Source organism: Loxodonta africana, chromosome 11 (genome assembly GCF_030014295.1).
Source record: "Loxodonta africana isolate mLoxAfr1 chromosome 11, mLoxAfr1.hap2, whole genome shotgun sequence".
NCBI lineage: Eukaryota > Metazoa > Chordata > Mammalia > Proboscidea > Elephantidae > Loxodonta > Loxodonta africana.
The window spans coordinates 50,300,504-50,322,727 of NC_087352.1; the positions used below are offsets into that span (position 1 = coordinate 50,300,504).

The window sequence follows — 22,224 nt, forward strand, 5'->3', positions numbered from 1 at the left end:
TCTGAAATTGATCAAACATGCAATCAAGATGCATTGATAATTACTGGTGATTGGAATGTAAAAAGCTGGAAACGAGGAAGAAGGGTCAGTAGTTGGAAAATATGGCCTTGCTGATAGAAACGACTCTGGTGAGCACATGATAGAATATTGTGAGACTAATGACTTCTTCATCACAAATACCTTTTCCAACAACGTAAACAGTGACTGTACGTGTAGATCTTACCTAATGGCTTACACAGGAATCAAAGCAACTACATCTGTGGAAAGAGACAATGGAGAAGCTCAATATCAGTGAGAACAACGCTGGGGTTGACTGTGGAACAGACCATCAATTGTTCATATGAAAGATCAAGTGGAAGCTGAAGAAAATTAAAACAAAGTTCACGAGAGCCAAAGAACAGCCTAAATTTATCCCACCTGAATTTAGAGACCATCTCAAGAATACTAATGCATTGAACACTAAGGAATGAAGATCAGAAGAGTTGTGGCATGACATCAAGGACATCATACATGAAGAAAGCAAAAGGTTATTAAAAGGACAGGAAAGAAAGAAAAGACAAAAATTGATGTCAGAAGAAACTCTGAAGCTTGCCATGGAATGTAGAGTAGCTACAGTGAACAGAAGAAACAATCACGTAGAACAGCTGAACAGAAGATTTCAAAGGGTGACTCCAGAAGACAAAATAAAGTATTAACATGAAAATGTGTGGAGACCTGGCGTTAGGAAACCAAAAGGAAGACCTCAATTGGCATTTTCAAAGCTGAAAGAACTGGAAGAAAAAATTCAAGCCTCGAGTTGCAATATTTAAGGATTCTTCGGGCTAAATATTGAACAACACAGAAAGCATCAAAAGAAGATGAAAGGAATACACAGTTACTGTACCAAAAAGAACTGGTTGATGTTCAATCATTTCAAGACGTAGCATATTGATCAAGAACCAATGGCACTGAAGGAAGAAGTCCAAGCTGCACTGAAGGCATTGGTGAAAAACAAGGCTCCAGGAATTGACGGAACACCAAATGAGATGTTTCAACAAATAGATGCAATGTTAAAAGTGCTCACTCACCTACACCAAGAAATTTGGAAGCCAGTTACCTGGCCAACTGACTGGAAGAGATCCATATTTGTCCCCATTCCAAAGAAAGGTTATCCAATAGAATGTAGAAATTATTGAACAATATCATTAATATCAAACACGAGAAAAATTTTGCTGAAGATAATTCAAAAAGGTTGCACCAGTACATCAACAGGGAACTGTCAGAGATTCAAGGCAGTTTCAGAAGAGGATGTGGAAAGAGGAATATCATTGCTGATGTTGGATGGGTCTTAGTTGAAAGCAGAGAATACCAGAAAGATGTTTACCTGTGTTTTACTATGTAAAGGCATTTGACCATGTGGGTCATAACAAATTATGGATAACATTGTGAAGAATGGGAATTCCAGAACACTAAAATTGTGCTCATGAGGAACCTGTACATAGACCAAGAGGCAGTCGTTTGAACAGAACATAGTGATACTTAGTGGTGGTTTAAAATAAAAAAAACTTGTGCGTCAGGGTTGTATCCTTCCACCATACTGATTCAATCTGTACACTGAGCAAATAATCTGAGAAGCCAGACTACATGAAAGAACACAGCATCAGGATTGGAAGAAGACTCATTATAAACCTGTGTATGCAGATGATACAAACTCTCTATCTGTAAGCAAAGAGGACTTGAAGTACTTACTGATGAAGATCAAAGACTACAGCCTTCAGTATGGATTACAGCTATAAAGAAAACAAAAATCCTCATAACTGGACCAATAAGCAACATCGTGATAAACAGAGAAAAGATTGAAATTGTCAAGGATTTTATTTTACTTGGATCCATAATCAACGCCCATGGAAGTAGCAGTGAAGAAATCAAATGATGTATTGCAACGTGCAAATTTGCCACAGAAGACCTCTTTAAAGTGTTAAAAAGCAAAGATGTCACTTCGACAATTCAGGTGCACTTGACCCAAGCCATAGAATTTTCAATCACCTTATATGCATGCAAAAGCTGGACAATGAATAGGAAAGACTGAAGAAGAATTGATGCCTTTGAATTATGGTGTTGGCAAAAAATACTGAATATACCATGGGCTCCCAGAAGGATGAACAAATCTGTCTTGGAGGAAGTATAGCCAGAATGCTCCTTAGAGTGAGTACCATGAGACTTCGTTTCATACTTTGGACATGTTATCAGGAAGGACCAGTCCCTGGGGAAGGATATCATGCTTGGTAAAGTAGAGAGTCAAGAAAGAAGAGAAAAACCCTTGATGAGATGGACTGACACGTGGCTGCAAATATGAACTTAAACCACAGCAACAATTGTGGGGATGATGAAGGACACCAAGCAGTGTTTCATTCTGTTGCACATAGGGTCGTTATGTGTCAGAGCTGACTCTCCGGAACCTAACAACAACAACATTGATATAACTGTTTTTTTCACATAAAATTTGTGTAATTCCCAGTATAAAGAGAATTTGAAAATTGCTGTAATATGAACCATTCACATATATTGGGGGAAACATTTACATAGTTTTTGATACACAGAGGAAAGAGTTGAGCATTGGGCACATTCTTTATGCAAGTATACACCATTGAGGGGAAAGCTCCACGTTCAGAAGCAGATAACCTGGGTTCAAGGTTCACACCTGACAGATACCAAATGTGTGATCCTTGACAAATTCCTTCTCATCTGTATAATGGGCATAATAATAGTAACACATCACTTGGATGTGATGAGGATTAAAGTATAATTATCATTATCCCATTGACACTCAGGCAATTCTGACCCATAGTGACTCTACAGGACAGAGTAGAACTGCCCCACAGGGTTTCCAAGGCTGTGAATCTTTACAGAAGCAGACTGTCTCACCTTTCTCCAGTGGAGTGACTGGTGGGTTTGAAGTGCTTAACCACTGTGCTATCAGAGCTCTTTTTAAACTATTAAGTCCTACTTAAATGTAACATCCCAATATTATTATACACCTAGTTATAGTAACTATGCAGTATATGTTGGTTTGTGATGTCTGGTCATGATGTTTGCAAATTCTGGGTGTCTCCTTATAGCCATGCCTTTCCTACCCTCACTCTCAACTCTGCTGAAAAGGGTGAATGGAAGCAGTTGGTAATAAGATTGGGGTACCCACCATGTTCCTGAAAACAGTCTTCAGGAAGAAGGTCAGTTGACGTGGGTATATGTCAATGTCAGAATTTTGTTTCATATATGAAATATACACAGGTTGACATAAGCAGTTCTTAAGTCTTTCCAATGTGTGGGCAAAATGAGGTAACTCTAATAGCTGCTTAACAAGCAACCAAACAAACAAAAAATAGGTTTGCCTTGGGTATTATGCTCTTTTAAACTCCATAATGGGATCAAAATGACAACAGCAACTCAGAAGGGTAGATAAGAACCTTAGGGGGCAGTGAATTGAGGTTAATGGGGGCAGGACAACTCAGAAAAGGAGGGTGAGAATAGTTGCATGACTTGAATAATGCAATCAATGTCACTGAATTGTACATGTAGAAACTGTTGAATTGGTTATGTTTTGCGTGTATTCTCAACAACAAAATAAATAAAATGAAAAAATAGATTCATATTTGTCTAAGAGAATATAAATCCCAACAAACCCTGATTCAGAGTGGCTTCCTCTCTTTATCTTCATAATCTCCTCAGACTATGTTGTGGCTTATTCCCTCCTTTTGAGTCTCTCAATGATGTTCATTTTATTATGATTATAACCGCTATAACGTGGTGAGAGGGGCCTACAGAGTTGCCTTTCATACCTGTCTTGGTTCTGCTAGCTTTACTGGCAAATTAAGTCTCTACGTCTGCCAGAATAACTAACAGAGTACTCTGAACTGCCTAAACAATTAGTATTTCCATTGTTTTTGCAAATTCCATTGAGTGATGCCTTCTTTACCAAAACAATGACAGTAACATCCAATAGCAGATTACCTTTTTTTTTAGTATGTTACTGTGTACCATTGAGGTGATTCTGACTATAGACCCTACAGGACAGAGTAGAAGCGCCTCATAGGATTTCCTAGGCTGTAATCTTTATGGGAGCGGATTGCCAGGTCTTTTCTCCTGTACAGCTGCTGGTGGGTTCAAACTGCTGACTTTTCAGTTAGCAGCCTAGCACTTAACCATTGCGCCACCAGGGCTCCTTAGTATAACTAGTCATAATAGGCATTACTCTACCTTTCACCCCACCTACTGTGTCACTTTAACTGATTAACCCATTGCCGTCCAGTCAATTCTGACTCATAAAGACCCTAAAAGACAGAGTAGAACTGCTCCATAGGGTTTCCAAGGAGTGGCTACTGGATTCAAACTGCCGATCTTTTGGTTAGCAGTCAAGCTCTTAACCACAGGCAATATTTCCTACTGATTTATTTTATATCACAAAGTCAAAATATCATTTGAGATCTTAATGCTCTTTTCAGGAAAAGCTAAGAAAAAAAAATCAGCTATTTCTTGGTGTGTATGGAAGTTTTTTCCTTTATAAAAAGAGGCAGTAAAAAAGCTGCATAAATATTAAATAAGTAATATTAAAATGGTGAAAACATGACTAAATGGGTAAAGCAAACATTTTGAGCTGAACATTTAAAAGTTAGAAAAGCAGAACAGCTTAGGAAACTGCTAAATTTCTTTGGCAAGGTACGAAACAGCAGTAAATTAAGTCCATACTGTGTAAAGTAGTAATTGGAAGTATTTTCTTTATATACTTTCAGACAACTTGCTAAAATCTGGGCATGCAATTTTACAATTCTGAAATGAATTAGAAATTAGGAACAACCCACATGTGTAACTAAACAAAAAAGATAAAGACAAAAAGTTAGAAAGCCGTATCAGGGGTATATGCAATTCTCACCACCTATGGCAGTTCAGGAAAACCTGGTGACGCAATGGTTAGAGTTTGGCTGCTAACCAAAAAGTTGGCAGTTTTAATCTACCAGGCACCCCTGGGAAACACCATGGGGCAGTTCTATTCTGTCCTATAGGGTCACTATGAGTTAGAATCAACCTGATGGCAATGCGTTTGGTTTTTTTTTTGGTATGGTGGCTCAGGAGCCCTGGTGGTGCAGTGGTTAAAGTGCTCAGCTGCGAAAAGAAAGGTCAGCAGTTCGAACCCACCAGTTGCTCCAAGGGAGAAAGATGAGGCAGTCTGCTTCCATAAAGATTGCCTTGGAAACCCTATGGGGCAATTCTACTCTGTTCTATAGGGTCGCTATGAGTTGGAATCGACTTGATGGAATGGGTTTGTTTTTCTTTTTTATGATGGTTCAGTGGTAGAATTTTCACCTTTCATGTAAGAGACCCCAGTTTGATTCCCAGCCAATCTTGTATGAAGCCACTGCCCATCTGTCAATGGAGGCGTGCGTGTTGTTACAATGCTTACAGATTTCAGTAGACCTTCCAGACTAAAATGGATTAAGAAAAATGGACTGGTGATCTACTTCTGAAAATCAGCCAGTGAAAACCCTGGGGAACACAATGATTCGATCCCGAAACTCTCCCAAGTTGTTCTCACTTTAGTCTTTGCACTAATTGTTCCTTCTTCTTATAATACTCTTCTTTTAGATGGTCATACAGTCTCAGATTAAATGCCACCCCTTCAAAGTGGTCACGCCTGTGGCCCCACTGTATTATACCACTATCTGAAATTTTCTTGTTCAGTGTATTTTCTGTCTCCTCTCACTAGAATACAAACTCCATGAGAGCAGGGTCTATGTCTGTTTTACTTACAGCTGTACCCTCATGCTGACAACAAAGCACAGCTAACAGCAGGTGCTCAATACAATTTGCTATTGTTGAATGAGATATGTGGACTCATAGAGGTATCCATGATATACTGTTAAGTAAAAATAAAAACAGGCTGCAGAAAAGTATTATATTATGGGGGGGTGGTGCGAGAGTATTTATAATATCTCGGAAACAGGTCTCAATGTATTTACAACAAACAGTGACACAGGAGTTAACTCTAAGGACAGGTTACATTGGACTTTTTCCACTTTAAATATTTTGGTATTTCTTGTGGGTTTTTCTGTTGTTTTGTTTTTTTAAATGAACATGAATTACATTTATAATCTGAAGAATTAATCCATATATTTCATTTTGGAAAAAAGTGGAATGCCAGGGGAAAAAGTCTTTCTCTTTCACCAGTTACTACATGTCTTTGTCTTCCCTTATTCTCATGTAAATGTCTACCATTCAAGCATTCTATGTAGACTTCTCAAGGGGGAATGGAAAATTACACAACTCGATTTTGACTAGCCAGGTAACAGTATATTACTATTGTCAATGGAAACAATATTTTTGTCAGAAAAAAAATTGTTTCAGGAAGCTTCATGTTGACAAAAAGAAGAAATTGAATTGGGCATTGGCCATAGCCTGCCAGATCCGGAGATGAAGCAGAATGAAAAAATTTTAGACCAATTCCAAGCCTAATAAAAATCAGATAACAACACATCTGAAGACTGTAACTAGTTTCCTTTTGAGTTATACAAGCAGCCACCTATGCAGCACACAAAGGCTTCTGACTTATGTAAAAATTAAGTTTATAAATAAACTAGACTGAATTTCAGTAGAGTAAGTAATGAAAGGATAAACAATAAAATATGATATACAAATAAGAGAGAAAGAAAATGAGAACATTCACAATTATCTTTGCTGAAAGCAAGAAAAACCACAAAGTAAATTATGTCATCTAGCAAATGAAGAACTGAAAGTTAATAATAATCATATGGGCTGAGTTATTGACCTGATCTTTTATATCTTAAAAAGGATGCTGAGGAAACAGATGTGGACAATTACACAGGAATAAAGTTCTTGAAAAAAACCTACTGGCCCCAAATTAATATAAGATTTTAAAAACATGCAAACAGATAAGCTGGCAGTTGCGAATAATGGATTTGAAAATCAGTCCAAAATTACTTTCCTCAGAAAGACTCTAACATAGTAGTAATATTGGAAGTAATATTCATAATTTTTTCAAAAATCACTGAAAAAATATCAGTATGAAGATAGATTAGTATTATGGAAAGAATCAGGATAAAGAGACAATTATTTAACACAGATGAGAGTAGATGAGTAAGTATAATCTTGAAATTTGCTAATTATTTGGTTTGATATTCTATTCATTCTACTTGTAAGATTAATTCAAACAGTTCTAGGGACAAAAAAGCCAAAAAAATCCTAAGAAAAAATTATAACAGATCTGGAACAGAATGAGGTCGACTGATTTTGTTTCGTTTAATTAACCTACGATTAAATAATAATAATGATGATGACTAACACTTTTTGAGTTAAATAATAATAATGATGATGACTAACACTTTTTGAGTACTTACTATAAGCTAACATTTGCTTTACATACGTTTATTCTTTCAAAGTTTACAACACAATGCTGTGAGGGTTATTATCTCCATTTTAGAGAAGAAACTGAAGCACAGAGTTTAAGCACTTTAACCAAAGCCACAAAGCTAAAAACAAGCTGAGCATGGATTTGAACTCAGGCAATCTGACTCCAGAAACTGCTCTCTTAACTGCCCCACTACACAGCCTTCTCTAGAATGAAGGAAGAAATAAATAGCTTGCCAATTAAATTTCTAGATAATATGAAAGTTAGCATATTATAAACATTAGAAAAGAAATAACTATAATTTTTCTAAGAAATATACTGGCATAAGAGTTTGGAAAGGGCTATGTAACTTACGGGGGGTATAAGGAATTCAAATAAATGTCAAAAATAAATTGCAATAGAAATATTAATGCAAACAGAGCCAGTGTTTATTATTTCTACGTGGATTACCCTCAGCATTTTGTTCCCCAGGAGTGCTTCACCTATGGGTATATAAAAAACCCATTGCTGTTGAATCAATTCCGACTCATAGCGACCCTACAGGACAGAGTAGAACCACCCCATAGAGTTTCCAAGGAGCACCTGGCGGATTCGAACTGCCAACCTCTCGGTGAGCAGCTGTAGCACTTAACCACTACACCACCAGGGTTTCCGTGAGTATATAGTAGTTGTATATATTCAGTGAGGTCGGACTAATTTCAATATTATCTAAAGACAAATAAAATTGGAAATGGTTATCTCCTGAAGTCTTAATTGTATTTGCAATAAATCATCCAACAGATATTTTTGAATGCTTCCTATGTAACCTGGGAGAGGACCACAATAGGGAATGATAGAGAATGGTGTCATTGAAGAAAGGGTATCTCAAAAGCCAAGGGGATTATGAATGATCAAATCTCACATGCCTTGAAGAAGAGGTCAAAGGCCTAATTTAGGCAGTTAACCGAGGAAAACGGTAGATTCTAGGTACACTACTAAGGAAAAGCTAACTCACCGCAGTGACTAGATATGGATGGGTGAAGGAGAGGTGGTTTGAACTGTTGTTATGTTTTTATGCTACTGACAGAAAAGGGTAGGCTAGGAAAGGATGTTGGGAGAGAGTGGGGGCTCGAGAGATTTTGCCAACATGTGCAATATGAGACAATGGCAAGACGCCCAAAAGGAAATGTCTAGTAGCTAGTTAAAAGTCATGGGGCTGGAATTTAGGGAGGCCTTTTTTTTAGCTGTAGACACCGATCTGTCTCAGTACTCAGAGGGGAGCACTGGAGTCAATAATAATGTATGGATCCTCAGCCAAAGTTAAGAGAAGAACAGATGAGTGAAGAAATCTGTACTCGGGGTGGTTGATAAATGAGAATCAAAATTAAGGTACCACAAAAAATTAAGAAATCCAGCTAAGGGTATAGTAAAAAGAAAACCAAGACGGGTGATAGTGCTATGTAAGGCCAGGACTGAGAGCCTTTGACCGAGAGGGAGGTCAGTTCTATTACACAATGCCACGGGGTCAAGGGACCCCTTGCTAATGACTTGGCAAGCGGGCCCTAGCAATGTTGGTTTGTGTGGTTTCAGTTGCTCTGTATAGGTGGGAGCCAGAGGCTCAGAGTAGAGGTTGCTGTAGACCACGCAATCAATATATACAATAGTAAGGGCAAGGACAGAAGAAGAACAGTAGCTACAGAAAGGATTATAAAATACATTTTTAAAAGGAGGCTTTAAGGGTGGATTTGCCACGAAGTTAAGGAATTTTTTTTTTAACAGGTCCCTAATATCTTTTTCTTAAAGCTCCCTCCCCCAATTATACAAGCTTTAGGCCCATAAAACCTGGACTGGCCCCTAGAGCCACACTTAATGAAATACAAACAGATGCTCCCTACAAGCTGATAAAACTGGTCCTCAAAATGACTTTGCAGATGAGGAAACAACGGGAAAGAGGGAAGAGGGGCTTGATAGGAGGACAATAAAGCAATCTTCCATATACGCTTTAACGTACTTGTGGCTTTTCTGGTTAGTTTAGGAAGATGCTCGGCAGATGCTTGTATATAACATGGTTGGACCAGTTGCTGAGGCCTTGTTGGTTGAAGAAAGGTAAGCCAGGCTGCGCAAAGATGGGTTAAGTTAGGTTTAAAGACTGGTGAAAATGGATTTGGAAAGAAAATAGATTTCTTCCACTTCAATACTACTGAGTGAGCATGAGAGGAGAACAAAGGACATTCAGAAGACAGTGGTACAAGCAGGTGGACATAGTACCCTATTTCTTCCCTCTTCCCTCAGGAGTGCATCTGAAGGTCAGAGGCCAAGGCATCCACACCACAGGGAGCGAGAGAACTGCAAGGTCAGAGGCCAAATCATCCACCCCACAAGGAGAAAGGGATCTGCAAAGTCAGAGGAGCTCAAACTGCAGGCTCACTGCCTTCTGCAGAAAAGTCAGCAGTCCAGGATTTACTTCCTGCTGTATAAGGGGTTTCTAGCTAGACCACAGTCACCACAGTTTTATATATCTAATCAATCTCTGTTTCTATTTTTTCCTTCATTATCTGGCCTATGGCAGACCTGGCCATGCTGTAATACAGAAACATAGGTCTATTCTTCATGAGTTCTAGGAAAGGAATTCCCTATGTTACAACTGAACAAATACCCTATTATCTCTAGCAAAGCAATAATTTAATGAGATGATTCTAAGATACCAAAATATAATTATATCCAAATTACAAATGTATTTTTGGCAAAATTAAGGCATAATTTGTTTTCATTATCCATGTCATAGTATATTTTTTTGCTCCAAAGACTCAGGGTTTTAATTTGGTCAGCACATACTTTATTGTACATCTACTATATACCAGGCACTAGGTGGTACGGGGCATAACAGTTTATAAAGAAAATGTTCTACATCCTACTTTGGTGAGCTGCATTTGGAGTTTTACAAGCTTGTGAGTGCCTATCTAAGATGCTCCACTGGTCTCACCCCATCTGGAGTAAGGGAGAATGAAGAAAACCAAAGTCACAGGGAAAGATAAGTCCAAATGACTAATGGACCACAACTACCACAGTCTCCACCAGACTGAATTCAGTGCAACTAGATGGTGCCTGGGGCTACCACCACCCTCTGACAGGGATCACAATAGAGGGTCCCAGACAGAGCTGGAGAAAAATGTAGAACAGAATTCTAACTCTCTCTCTCTCTCTCTCACAGACACACACACACACACACACACACAAACACACTTACTGAAGATTGGAGAAACCTCAGAGGATGGCCCCTGGACACCGTTTTAACTCAGTATTGAAGTCACTCCGGAGGTTCACCCTTCAGCTAAAGATCCCACAGGCCCATAAAACAAAAGAGGCTAAATGCACACGCCAGCCCAGGGGCAAGGACAAGAAGGCAGGAAGGGGCAGGAAAGCTAGTAACGGGGAACTTAAGGAGGAGAAGGGGACCGTGTGGACACATCGTGGGGTTGGCAACCAATGTCACAAAACAGTATGTGCGTTAATTGTTTAATGAGAAACTAATTTGCTCTGTAAACCTTCATTTAAAGCACACACACAAAAAAAGCTCCTATGGAAACTGAACTTTTGATTGTAAACGGCATCATAAACTCAACACAATACTTTAAAAACAAACAAAAAGAACAGGTCCCTTAAGAAATTTATTTTCAATTTTCAAAAATATGGTTATTTTAATAAATCATGATTTAGAGAAGTCTTTAGTCACACTATCTTTCTCTCATACATCATTGTTCTTTCTGTAGCACTAGACCAAAGCCTGGTAGGAAAATACGTGTCTAGATTTGCCAAAATGGATCTGACGCCTCCAAGTGACACAGGACAAAGTTCATAAGGAAAACTAGCACACAGGAGCCTTAGAGACTCTTGCATGTAGCCAGCAGTAAGACAATGAATGCATTCAGAAAGGATTAGAAAATCAGTGAGATACGATAGTTTAGCAAGACTGCCAAACCAATGGCAAATATTGCTGGAGGGAGGATTTTCATTGCTGGGTTAAGCAAACACATATCTGAAGCTCTAAGAGACTCATGGAACTTAGTCTGCTTATCAAGAGCACTTCCCATCAACAAAATTTAAGTACTTCATGGGGAAGTAGACACTTTTAAAATTTAATTAAGCAAAATTGGAGTCAGGTATATTCCTAAATTGCTAGCAATTGCCAAGTAAAAATGCAGTGTCAGAGGGATTTTAACCACTGAATGTCTAAGTTTCTGATTTCCATACTCAGTGGAGACTCAGTCTAACACCACAGGCTAGAGCTGCTTTCAGAAAGGAAATCTCCACATGGCCTAAGGCAGTGCTGTTTCAGCTTTTCCACCAAAGTGCTCCCAGCTGAGGAGCAGGAACTCCTACCCCTGTGGAGAATCCCTGAGGGTCTACTAATATACACCCCCTCAAGTTTCATCTTTAAAATTCTCTAAAATTAATGTAATTGAATTGTAATGGAATGTATTTCCAAGTTTATTTTAACTACTTGGCAGGCATTGTGCTAAGAGTTTTACATAAATTATCTTATTTACTTCTCACAGGAACAGGCACTATTTCTATCACCATTTTACAGAGGAGGAAACTTCAGCTCAAGGAAGTTAAGAAAATTTCCCAAGCCTATAAAATTAATAAGCGGTGGAGATGGAACTCAAGCCAACAGAAGTTTCTCATTCTTCTGATCCATTATATTGTACTATAATGTTTTAAATTACTTTTCAGTTAAATTAGTTAACTCCTTCTGCTCAGTTATCTAAGTCAGGAGGCAGTAAACATTTTCTGCGAAGAGCCGTACCATAAACATTTTAAGCTTTGTGGACTACAGTCTTTGCTAGCACAACTATTCAATTCTACCATTGTAGTGTAAGAACAGTCCTAGATGGTACATAAGCGAATGACAGTGGCTGTGTTCCAAAATAATTCTATCTACTGAAACAGGCGGCAGGCCAGATTTGGATCATAGTTTGCAGATCCCTGATATAAACAAAACTCATGATCCAGATGTTGTTGTTAGGTGCCACAGTGTTGGTACCAACTAATAGCAACCTTATGTACAACAGAATGAAACACTGCCTGGTCCTGTGACATGCTCATAATCTTTGCTATGCTTGACCCCATTGTTACAGCCACTGTGTCAATCCATCTCATTGAGGATCTTCTTTGTCACTGACCCTCTACTTTACCAAGCATGATGTTCTTCTCTAGGGACTGGTTCCTCCTGATAACACGTTCAAAGTACACAAGAAGAAGTCTTGTCATCCTCGCTTCTAAGGACCATTCCGGCTGCACTTCTAAGACAGATTTGTTTGTTCTTCTGGCACTCCACGGTATATTCAATATTCTTCTCCAACACCATGAATCAAAGGCATCAATTCTTCTTCAGTCTTCTTATTCACTGTCCAGCTTTCGAATGCACCTGAGGCAATTGAAAATCCCGTGGCTTGGGACAGGTGCACCTTAGTCCTCAAGGTGACATCTTTGCTTTTTAACAGATATGTCACATTTATCTTATGATTTTGCATGTTCTCCTAGTTTGAGAAGAACAAGTCCAAAGAAAACTGATTAAAAAAAGAAAAACAAGAGAGAAGCCAACACAAGAAGAGAAAGAGATTTCATTTTTCTATTCAATCCTTTTCTAGCCAGTTTAATAACAAGGGCAGGGGGCATGAATGTCCCTCCCTTCACTCCCTCAGCCATGTGTCTTCTGCTTTCCCTGTGTCCCATGGATCTTCTCCTCTTTGGGCTCCTCTCGGTCCCCTGGACAGGCCACAGCAGATTTTCCCAGCAGTGTGACCCCCTCTAAAGTCAAAGTTCCTACCCTAAAGTCAAGTGAATTTGCTTATTGTCTCTTCTACATTTTTTATGTCATATCCTTGTGTCTTTGCTCATGCTAGGAAATTGTCACATTCTCTCTGTTAACCAATTCCAGCAGGTTCTTGGAGACGTGCTTTACTGCATTTCTAGTTCAATAATGATCCTTTGTGGTCTTTGATCTTCATCAGTAAGTGCTTCAAGTCCTCTTCAAGTCAATAAAACACAGGTAAACATCTTTCTGGTATTCTCTGCTTTCATCCAGGATCCATCTGACATTAGCAATGATATCCCTGGTTCCACATCCTTTTCTGAATCCGGCCTGAATTTCTGACAGTTCCCTGTTGATATACTGCTGCAGCTGCTTTTGAATGATCTTCAGCAAAATTTTACTTACATATGATATTAATGATATTGTTAGATAACATCTGCATTTGGTTGGGTCACCTTTCTTGGGAATAGGCATAAATACTGATCTCATCCTGTCAGTTGGCCAGGTAGCTATGTTTCAAATGTCTTGGCATAGATGAGTGAGCACTTCCAGAGCTGCATCCATTTGTTGAAACATCTCAATTGATATTCTGTCAATTCCTGGAGCCTTTTTTTCCACCAGTGCCTTCACTGCAGCTCGGACCTCTTCCTTCAGTACCATTGGATCCTGATCGTATCTTACCTCTTGAAATGGTCAAACATCAACCAGTTCTTTTTGGTATAATGATTCTGTGTATTCCTTCCATCTTCTTTTAATGCTTCCTGTATCATTTAATATTTTCCCCATAGAATCCTTCACTATTATGTCTCGAAGCTTGAATTTTTTCTTCAGTGCTTTCAGCTTGAGAAATGCTGAGCATGTTGTTCCCTTTTGGTTTTCTATTTCCAGCTCTTCGCGCATGTTATTATAATACTTTACTTTGTCTTCTTGAGCCACCCTTTGAAATCTCCTGTTCAGTTCTTTTACTTCATCATTTCTTCCTTTTGCTTTAGCTACTCGATGTTCAAGCTCAAGTTTCAGAGTCTCTTCTGACATCCATTTTGGTTTTTCTTTCTTTCCTATCTTTTTAATGACCTCTTGCTTTCTTCGTGGATGATATTCTTCAAGTCATTCCACAACTCGTTCGGTCATTAGTGTTCAACGTGCCAAATCTATCCTTGAGAGAGTCTCTAAATTCAGGTGGGATATACTCAAGGTCATACTTTGGGTGTCGTGGACTTGTTTAAAGTTTCAGCTTGAACTTGCATATAAGCAATTGACGGTCTGTTTTGCAGTTGGCCCCTGGCCTTGTTCTGACTGATGATACTGAGCTTTTCTATCGTCTCTTTCCACAGACGTAGTCGATTTGATTCCTGTGTATTTCATTGGGTGAGGTCCACGTGTATAGTCGCCGTTAATGTTGGTAAAAAAGGTATTTGCAATGAAGAAGTCATTGGTCTTGCAATATTCTATCATGCGAACTCCGGCATTGTTTCTATCGCCAAGGCCATATTTTCCAACTACTGATCCTTCTTCGTTTCCACCTTTCACATCCTAAGCACCAGTAAATTATCAATGCATACTGATTGCATGTTTGATCAATTTCAGACTGCAGAAGCTGGTAAAAACCTTCAATTTCTTCATTTGTGGCCTTAGTGGTTGGTGTATAAATTTGAATAATAGTCGTATTAACTGGTCTTCTTGTAGGCGCATGGATATTATCCTATCACTGACAGTGTTGTACTTCAGGATAGATCCTGAAATGTTCTTTTTGAGGATGAATGAAATGCTGTTCTTCTTCAAGTTGCCATTCCCAGCATAGTAGACCATATGATTGTCAGGTTCAAAATGGCCAATACCAGTTCATTTCAGCTCACTAATGCCTAGGATATCAGTGTTTATGCATTCCATTTCATTTTTGAAAAATTCTAATTTTCCTAAATTCATACTTTGTACCTTCCAGGTTCTGATTATTAATGGATGTTTGCAGCTGTTTCTTCTCATTTTGAGTCATGCCAGATCAGCAAATGAAGGTCCCAAAAGCTTGACTCCATCCACGTCATTAAGGTCGATTCTATTTTGAGGAGGCAGTTCTTCCCCCATTGTATTTTGAGTGCCTTCCAACCTGGGGGGCTCATCTTCTGGCATTATATCAGACAACGTTATGTAGGCCACTGGGTCCTTCTTCCTAGTCTGTCTTAGCCTGGAAGCTCAGCTGAACCCTGTCCACCATGGGTGACCCTGTTGGTATCTGAATACTGGTGGCATAGCTTCCAGCATCACAGCAATACGAAAACCCCCACAGTATGACAAACTGACAGACATGTGGAGGGTTTACCAATGAGCATTATCAATTTTCCATGATCACAGTAGAGCCTAGACTTAGGTTTGCTATTAATTAGCAGTGTGACACTGGGAAAAGGAGGTTTAATGTACCTAAGCTTTGATTCCCTTGTATCTAAAGTGGTGATAAGACTTGCCCTGTCCACACAACTGGTATATTTTGAGAATCAAGTGAGAAAATTATAGAATAAATTTTCACAAACAACAAAATGTTGTAAAAAAAATTATTATTTTTATTTCAAATAGAACACCAATTTCCTTTTTATGGAGCCACAATAAATGCTATTGTGAAGATTTCTCCTTTTTAATGGACTCTGACTAGATGATTGTCCCTAACTGCTAAATATCTCACTTTAATTAGTAGTCAGAAAATTAATTTTTGTTCACCATTATATCATAATAACACATCATCAAACTTTATTCAGAAAACATACGACAAAAATAAGTAAGAAAATTAGGAAACTTTGTTTAAGAAAAGGATATGATTTACTGCAAAGTAGTTTGCGAGCAGGAACCCCTGGCTCTGGGCTTTGTTATTAACCCATCTGGGGCAGCCCTTCAGTCCCAGTGAATAAAGACAGTAGGGCTCTATATTCTTTGAGTCCTTCATTAAACTATTGATCCCTTTAGCATTATCCATAATGTTCCAGCAGCTCAGCATGTCAACTAGTGAAGTGCTCAGTCTCTCTCTCCTTTCAATAACTTCCATACTTTATGGAGCGGAAGTCACAATGATTTATTTACCTGACATTTTCCAGTCCGGATGTCGTACAGGGCCACTGAACCATGGCGAGCTCCAACTGCTATTCTGTGATTCCGCTCATAATAGCTGACCATGTAGAACCTGAATTGAACATTTTAACAAAAACAAAAAAACAGGTGAGATGACCTGTATGGAAGTGTGCTGCAACACATTCCAAAGATTAAAGCCAGCGCTGGCATATTTTACTGTATTAAGATTTTTCCAAAATGCTTCTTTTTAGTAATTCTTAGAATCAACAGAAAGAAAAACAATGCATTGTAACACTTAGGCCTGATGATAATTATTTTCAATGAAAAACTTCATAATTGCAAACATCCTTGTGTTTTTGAAACAAGAAATGAGGAACAAATGCAAAAGGATAAAATATGAAAATGCAGTTTTGCTACAGTGACTATGATGCGAATATTTCTATTTGAACAGGATGAAAAAGACAATAGGGCCTACATATTCAATCTAATTATGTTCTCATGGTTTATTATAGTATTAAGGAATTAAATATACTTTCTAGCAAAAGAATCATAAAATAGTTACATAAATTTTATGCTTAAGTTCATATCAGTAATTTACAGGGAAACGAGAAAGCTATCCACCAGAGAAAAGCTATCCTGCTAATTCTCTAGATTCTCCACATTTACCAGATTATCTAAACGACAGGCAGGACTACATGCAGTATGAATAAGCATATTTAGTGCTTACATTTTTTTATTGCATTACATAAAAATAGAGTTTACGGAGGATGGTCTGAAGGCTTTAAGAGGTGATTTATTTATTTTTAATATTTTTCTTATTTTTATATTAGTTTTCATGACTGGATTAGCTACCTGAATTCATGATTTAAGCTTTGTCATACTGATTTTGTATCTATATATAGCTAGGATCTGGGAAGGTGTAGACACGTAAATAGGGTATAGTTTTATATTCCCAAAGAGTTTTGAATATTCCGTCCCATTCCTTAGTCCTACTTTCTCAGTGCTAATTGCCTGGATGAACAAGCAGGCTGTCCTAAATATTTTTGAAGCCTTTGAATCAATGCTACTACACATTCCTTGACTTCTTCCCTTTGGTTCCATACTACAAACCTAATTTTTTGTTATTATTTTCTAAAAAGAGGGAGGGGTAGGTAAAGTAGACGACAAAAAAATTTTTTTTTTCCCCCTAATGCTTTCTTGAGATAGATAGAGAGTAAAAATCTACTAGGGCATGGGAATGCATTTCTGAAATTCTGGACGAGTGGGAGAGAGAGCCCCAGAGAGAAAGAAAGAGAGAATGTTTCAATGTGAGCATTTTGATAAAACCATGTAGGCATTAGTAGGCATTATGATGTAATACTTATTTCACAGATTTAGAATGCAAAATGTTAAGCTTTTAATTGTTTTATTTGTTACTATGGAAACCCTGGTGGCGTAGTGGTTAAGTGCTACGTGCAGCTGCTAACCAAAAGGTTGGCAGTTCAAATCCACCAGGTGCTCCTTGGAAACTCTATGGGGCAGTCAGTTCTACTCTGACCTATAGGGTCACTATGAGTCGAAACTGACTTGACAGAAACAGGTCTGAACTTTGGTTTTATCATGCAATGTGAACAAAAAATACTTTTTCCTATCCCTAAGCCTCACCCAACCACCAGCTCTTCCCTTTTACTGACAGATTAATGCTTGATTACTGTCACAAGGAAGACACTGGGCTTTGCTGTGCTCAGGATGGGGTTGCCGTCTTTGTATATTGGTTTGAGGGAAAGGAAGGTACAAAATAGTCCTAAAACATATGAAGCTTTCACCACTAATGTTTAGTAAAAAGGTAGTTTCTCAACGTTTTTCCTGTCTAAAGCATCATATTATTCTACCTCAGTAGAGGCAATCTACATTCTAAATCTAACATCCTTTTACTTGGAAATAAAAATTAGAGCATTTAAAAACATTTAGTATTTACGTTACTCAATAATTACTGTGGCCTAAGTATTGGGTGGAGGCCTAGTGGCACAGTGGTTAAAAGATTGGCTTCTAACCAAAGGGCTAGCAGTTCGAATCCACCAACTGCTCCTTGGAAACCCTATGGAGCAGTTCTACTCTGTCCTATTGGGTTGCTATGAATTGGAATTGACTCAACAGCAATGGGTTTTTAAGTATTGGATACTACTATGTACCTGTGTCTATATATATATCTACAGCTATACACACATACACATAATTTATATCCTATTACAGTAACACGGACTATAATATCTAACAAATATTTTAAAAAATATTTATTCTGTGCAGAAGGGTAATGGCCATGAAAAAAATGGCCACAGGAAAACAAAATTTCCAGAGGTATTTTTAATCTAATGTTAAATGTGGCACAGATGTAACTAAAAAAAAAAACAAAAAAAGTTTTTTTTTTTAGATGTAACAGCTATAATGACAACATTCTTCTGAAAAACATAAATATAATTACACCCCCCAAGACCCTTTTAAAATAAAACATAGGTGGAATACATTTATGTTAACAAAATTATACTTACTTAAACTAGAATCTGAAGTGTTTTTGTGACATTGCCCGTTTTCTATGCTCTGGATTATCAACCTCATTCTTCTATATCATCTACCAACACCATTATTTATGGGAAGAAAAAAAGATCAAATCTATTCTTGGTATCAAATCTTTAGCCTGCCTGAAAGGACCATATGTTACAGGTCTGCCATTTTTCATTCTTTGCAATTTACTACAAGACTAAGGCTTCTAAACAATATCTTAAAGAGTTCTGGACAGTAAAGGTCTAATGGCACGTTTTTATTTGTGAGTCTTTTATTAAACTTTTTATTTAACAGTGGGTGTCGACATAGAGGGAATGAGTGGTGTGTATGCAGTCACTTTACAAGTAGCCACTGTGGGGACTGGTTGCAGTGAGCCAATTTCTGCTGAGGGTTTCCCTGGGCCAATGTCCAGAGCCCACCATACCCCTAGAGCACTCTTCTCCTAGAGCTCTCCACCTGGAGGCTGTCAAGATTAAGTGTGGTGAGATTCACTTTACTTGCTCCCACTCCCCAGGGTATCAAAGGATTGGACAGGAGGGTCCATTATTGTTTCTAATAACATTCTAGTGTTGACCTGATCTCACATGAAAGTCTTGGATTTCTCCAAAATTTGGGGGTGGGGAGGGGTGAGAAGTCTCAGAGTTAGGGATCATGTATGCTGTGCCTTCTGCAAACAGTATCTCAGTCTTCATTTCACTGCATTTATAACATGTCACCTGGGCAGCATTTCTTGGGCAACAACTTGGCAAGAATCCTTTTGTTATATTCACAAGGAAACTCTATTAAATCAGAGACAACATTACCACTCACGTAACTGAACGAAGAATAAAGTGGAATTGGGCTATGATGTAATACGTATTTCTCGCTGGGACTGGGGCTGTCATTAACCAAAAAGTTTAAAAGTTCCTCATTCGCCCACATGCAGCCAAAGTGATCCTTTCAAACATAAACCAGATCACCTTCTGCTCACAACTGTTCTTTAAGGTCTTACATAATCTGGTCCCCATACCTCTCAGACTTAATTTCCTACCACTCTCCTCTTTGCTCACCCTGCTAGTCATGTTGATCTCCTCGTATTTTCTTGAATATGCCAAGAATATCCCCATTTCACGGCTTTTACACTTGCTGCTGCCTCTGCTTCAAAAACTGACCTGAGTGCTACCTCCATGGCTCATGCCCTTACTTCATTTAGGTTTCTGTTCCTAGGTTATCTTGATAAAAGAGGCCTTTATGGACCACCTTACTTAACGCAGTTAACCCACTCCCATTACTCTGTAGCCCATTATCCTATTTTACTTTCCTTTATTGTACTTTTCACTTCTGAAATACGAAACACTATTTTTCTAATTTATTGGTTATTTTCCTCCATCAGGGACTTTGTCTTGTTCACTGCTGTATCCTTGCTGCCTAAAACAAAACATTTGTTGAATGTATAAATACATAAATACGGTCATAAGCAAGCAGGAAACAACAGTAAGAAGTTCAAAACACTATGCTTATCCTCCAGTGACTAGTATATAAACAATGCTAATCACATGGATTTTTTAAGAATAATAAATATTTTATAGGGTCTGAAATAATAATTGAGATGAACAACAAATGAAACAAAAGCTGTCCAAAAAGTCAGGCATAAATAAAAATCTAGAAAGCTCTTTTCAAAATGTATTTTCGATGGAGACAAACAATTGCAGATTTACAAGAAGTTATCTATAAAGGCCCCTGGGACCTGGGTACATTATCATGAGACAGATGGCTGCATCATGGGAAATATTTAATCATATCTTAGGGAATTTTTTTTTAGGGGACTAGAAAAGATTAACTGGGCTGAAAATCATAAAGGTTAATATAAATAGTCTAATGATATATACAATAAAGTATATTTTTTGGTATAAAGTTGCCCTGTGAATAAAAATGATTCTAACAATTTGCCAAATACTTGGATCATCACACATAAATTTCAACGAATATGATAGTATCACACAAAACACAATTAAGAGAAACAATCACTTATAATATTTGTTATTAAATACTAAAAAAGATTATTGAGAGGGGGTGGGATGATACAATCCATTTCCCCAAAGCCATATTTGTATTCAGGAGTAACCCTGAATACGCCATAATGGGTTGGTTTAGGGTTTCAAACACAACTGTGAACTGAGGGGCCTCTGACACAGGGCCCTGGAGCAACTCACTGTGCTCGTGTGTCCAGCTGGCCAGCCAGTACCTGAGTCTCTGAATAACTTTGGTACGCTTTACTTACAGTCTCCCTTGGATTAATGAGTTTTCCTCTTTACAAAAAATGACCATCAAATAAGAGAAAATTTGTGTGAAATTTAAAATTTTGAAAAGATAGGAAAAGGAAACGTGCAGCTCGCTGCAGTAATACGATTTGGGAGAAAGCCTAGAACCTGTACAATCACTTTCTTAACTATGAATTTGGCAGTCTACAATGATCTTAGGATGTTACATAACTACTGTACATCAAATCCTTGAGCATTAAAATACAACAAGAAATACTCTTCAATTAATCCAAAATTAACTTCTGGATGAGTATGAAACTACCTGAACTCCAAGGACGTACAGAACAGAAAGTGTGGAGAGTAACTACCTTTAAAAAAACAAAAACAAAAACAAAACAATATAAAATTTACTAACTACAACTACTGCCACTTACAGTTAACATTTACTGGGCACTGTCCTAAGTATTTGTAAAAGCATTTTCATAAGTAACATAGGTATTATGAACAATTTTTATAGAGTTGATTTTAGAAATTCTAAACACTGATTTAAAATGCTTTATAAACTTTTGATTCTTTTTCTTTTTTAACTTTTATTGTGCTTTAAGTGAAAATTTACAAACCAAGTCAGTCTCATACAAAAACTTATATACACCTTTCTATATACTCCTAGTTGCTTTCTCTCTGATGAGACAGCACACTCCTTCCCTCACTCTCTATTTTCACATCCATTCGGCCAGCCTCTGCCTCCCTTGGCCCTCTCATCTCTTCTCCAGACAGCAACTGCCCACGTAGTCTCATGTGTCTACTTGATCCAAGAAGCTCATTCTTCACCAGTATCATCTTCTATTCCATAGTCCAGTCCAATCCCTGCCTGAAGAGTTGTCTTTGGGAATGGTTCTTGTCATGGGCTAACAGAAGGTATGGGGACCATGACCTCTGGGGTCCTTCTAGTCTCAGTCGGACCATTAAATCTGCTCTTTTTCAAGAATCTGGGGTCTGCATCCCACTGCTCTCCTGCTCCCTCACGGTTTCTCTGTTGTGTTCCCTGTCAGGGCAGTCATTGCTTGTAGCCAGGCACCATCAAGTTCTTCTGGTCTCAGGCTGATATAGCCTCTGGTTTACGAGGCCCTTTCTGTCTTTTGGGCTCAAAGTTACCTTGTGTCATTGTGTTCTTCATTCTCCTTTGATCCAGGTGG

At 38.1% G+C, this 22,224-nt stretch overlaps 1 protein-coding gene across 5 annotated transcripts in view; it reads right to left on the reverse strand.

Annotated features, from left to right (window-relative positions):
* WDR7 (WD repeat domain 7) overlaps positions 1-22,224 on the reverse strand; it is a 429,516-nt gene that overhangs the window by 76,703 nt on the left and 330,589 nt on the right. For all 5 annotated transcript variants that reach the window (XM_064294478.1, XM_064294472.1, XM_064294474.1 and 2 more), the window contains one exon: positions 16,260-16,359. In XM_064294478.1, coding sequence (XP_064150548.1) covers positions 16,260-16,359 — 100 coding nt within the window. The remainder of the gene's footprint in view (positions 1-16,259; positions 16,360-22,224) is intronic.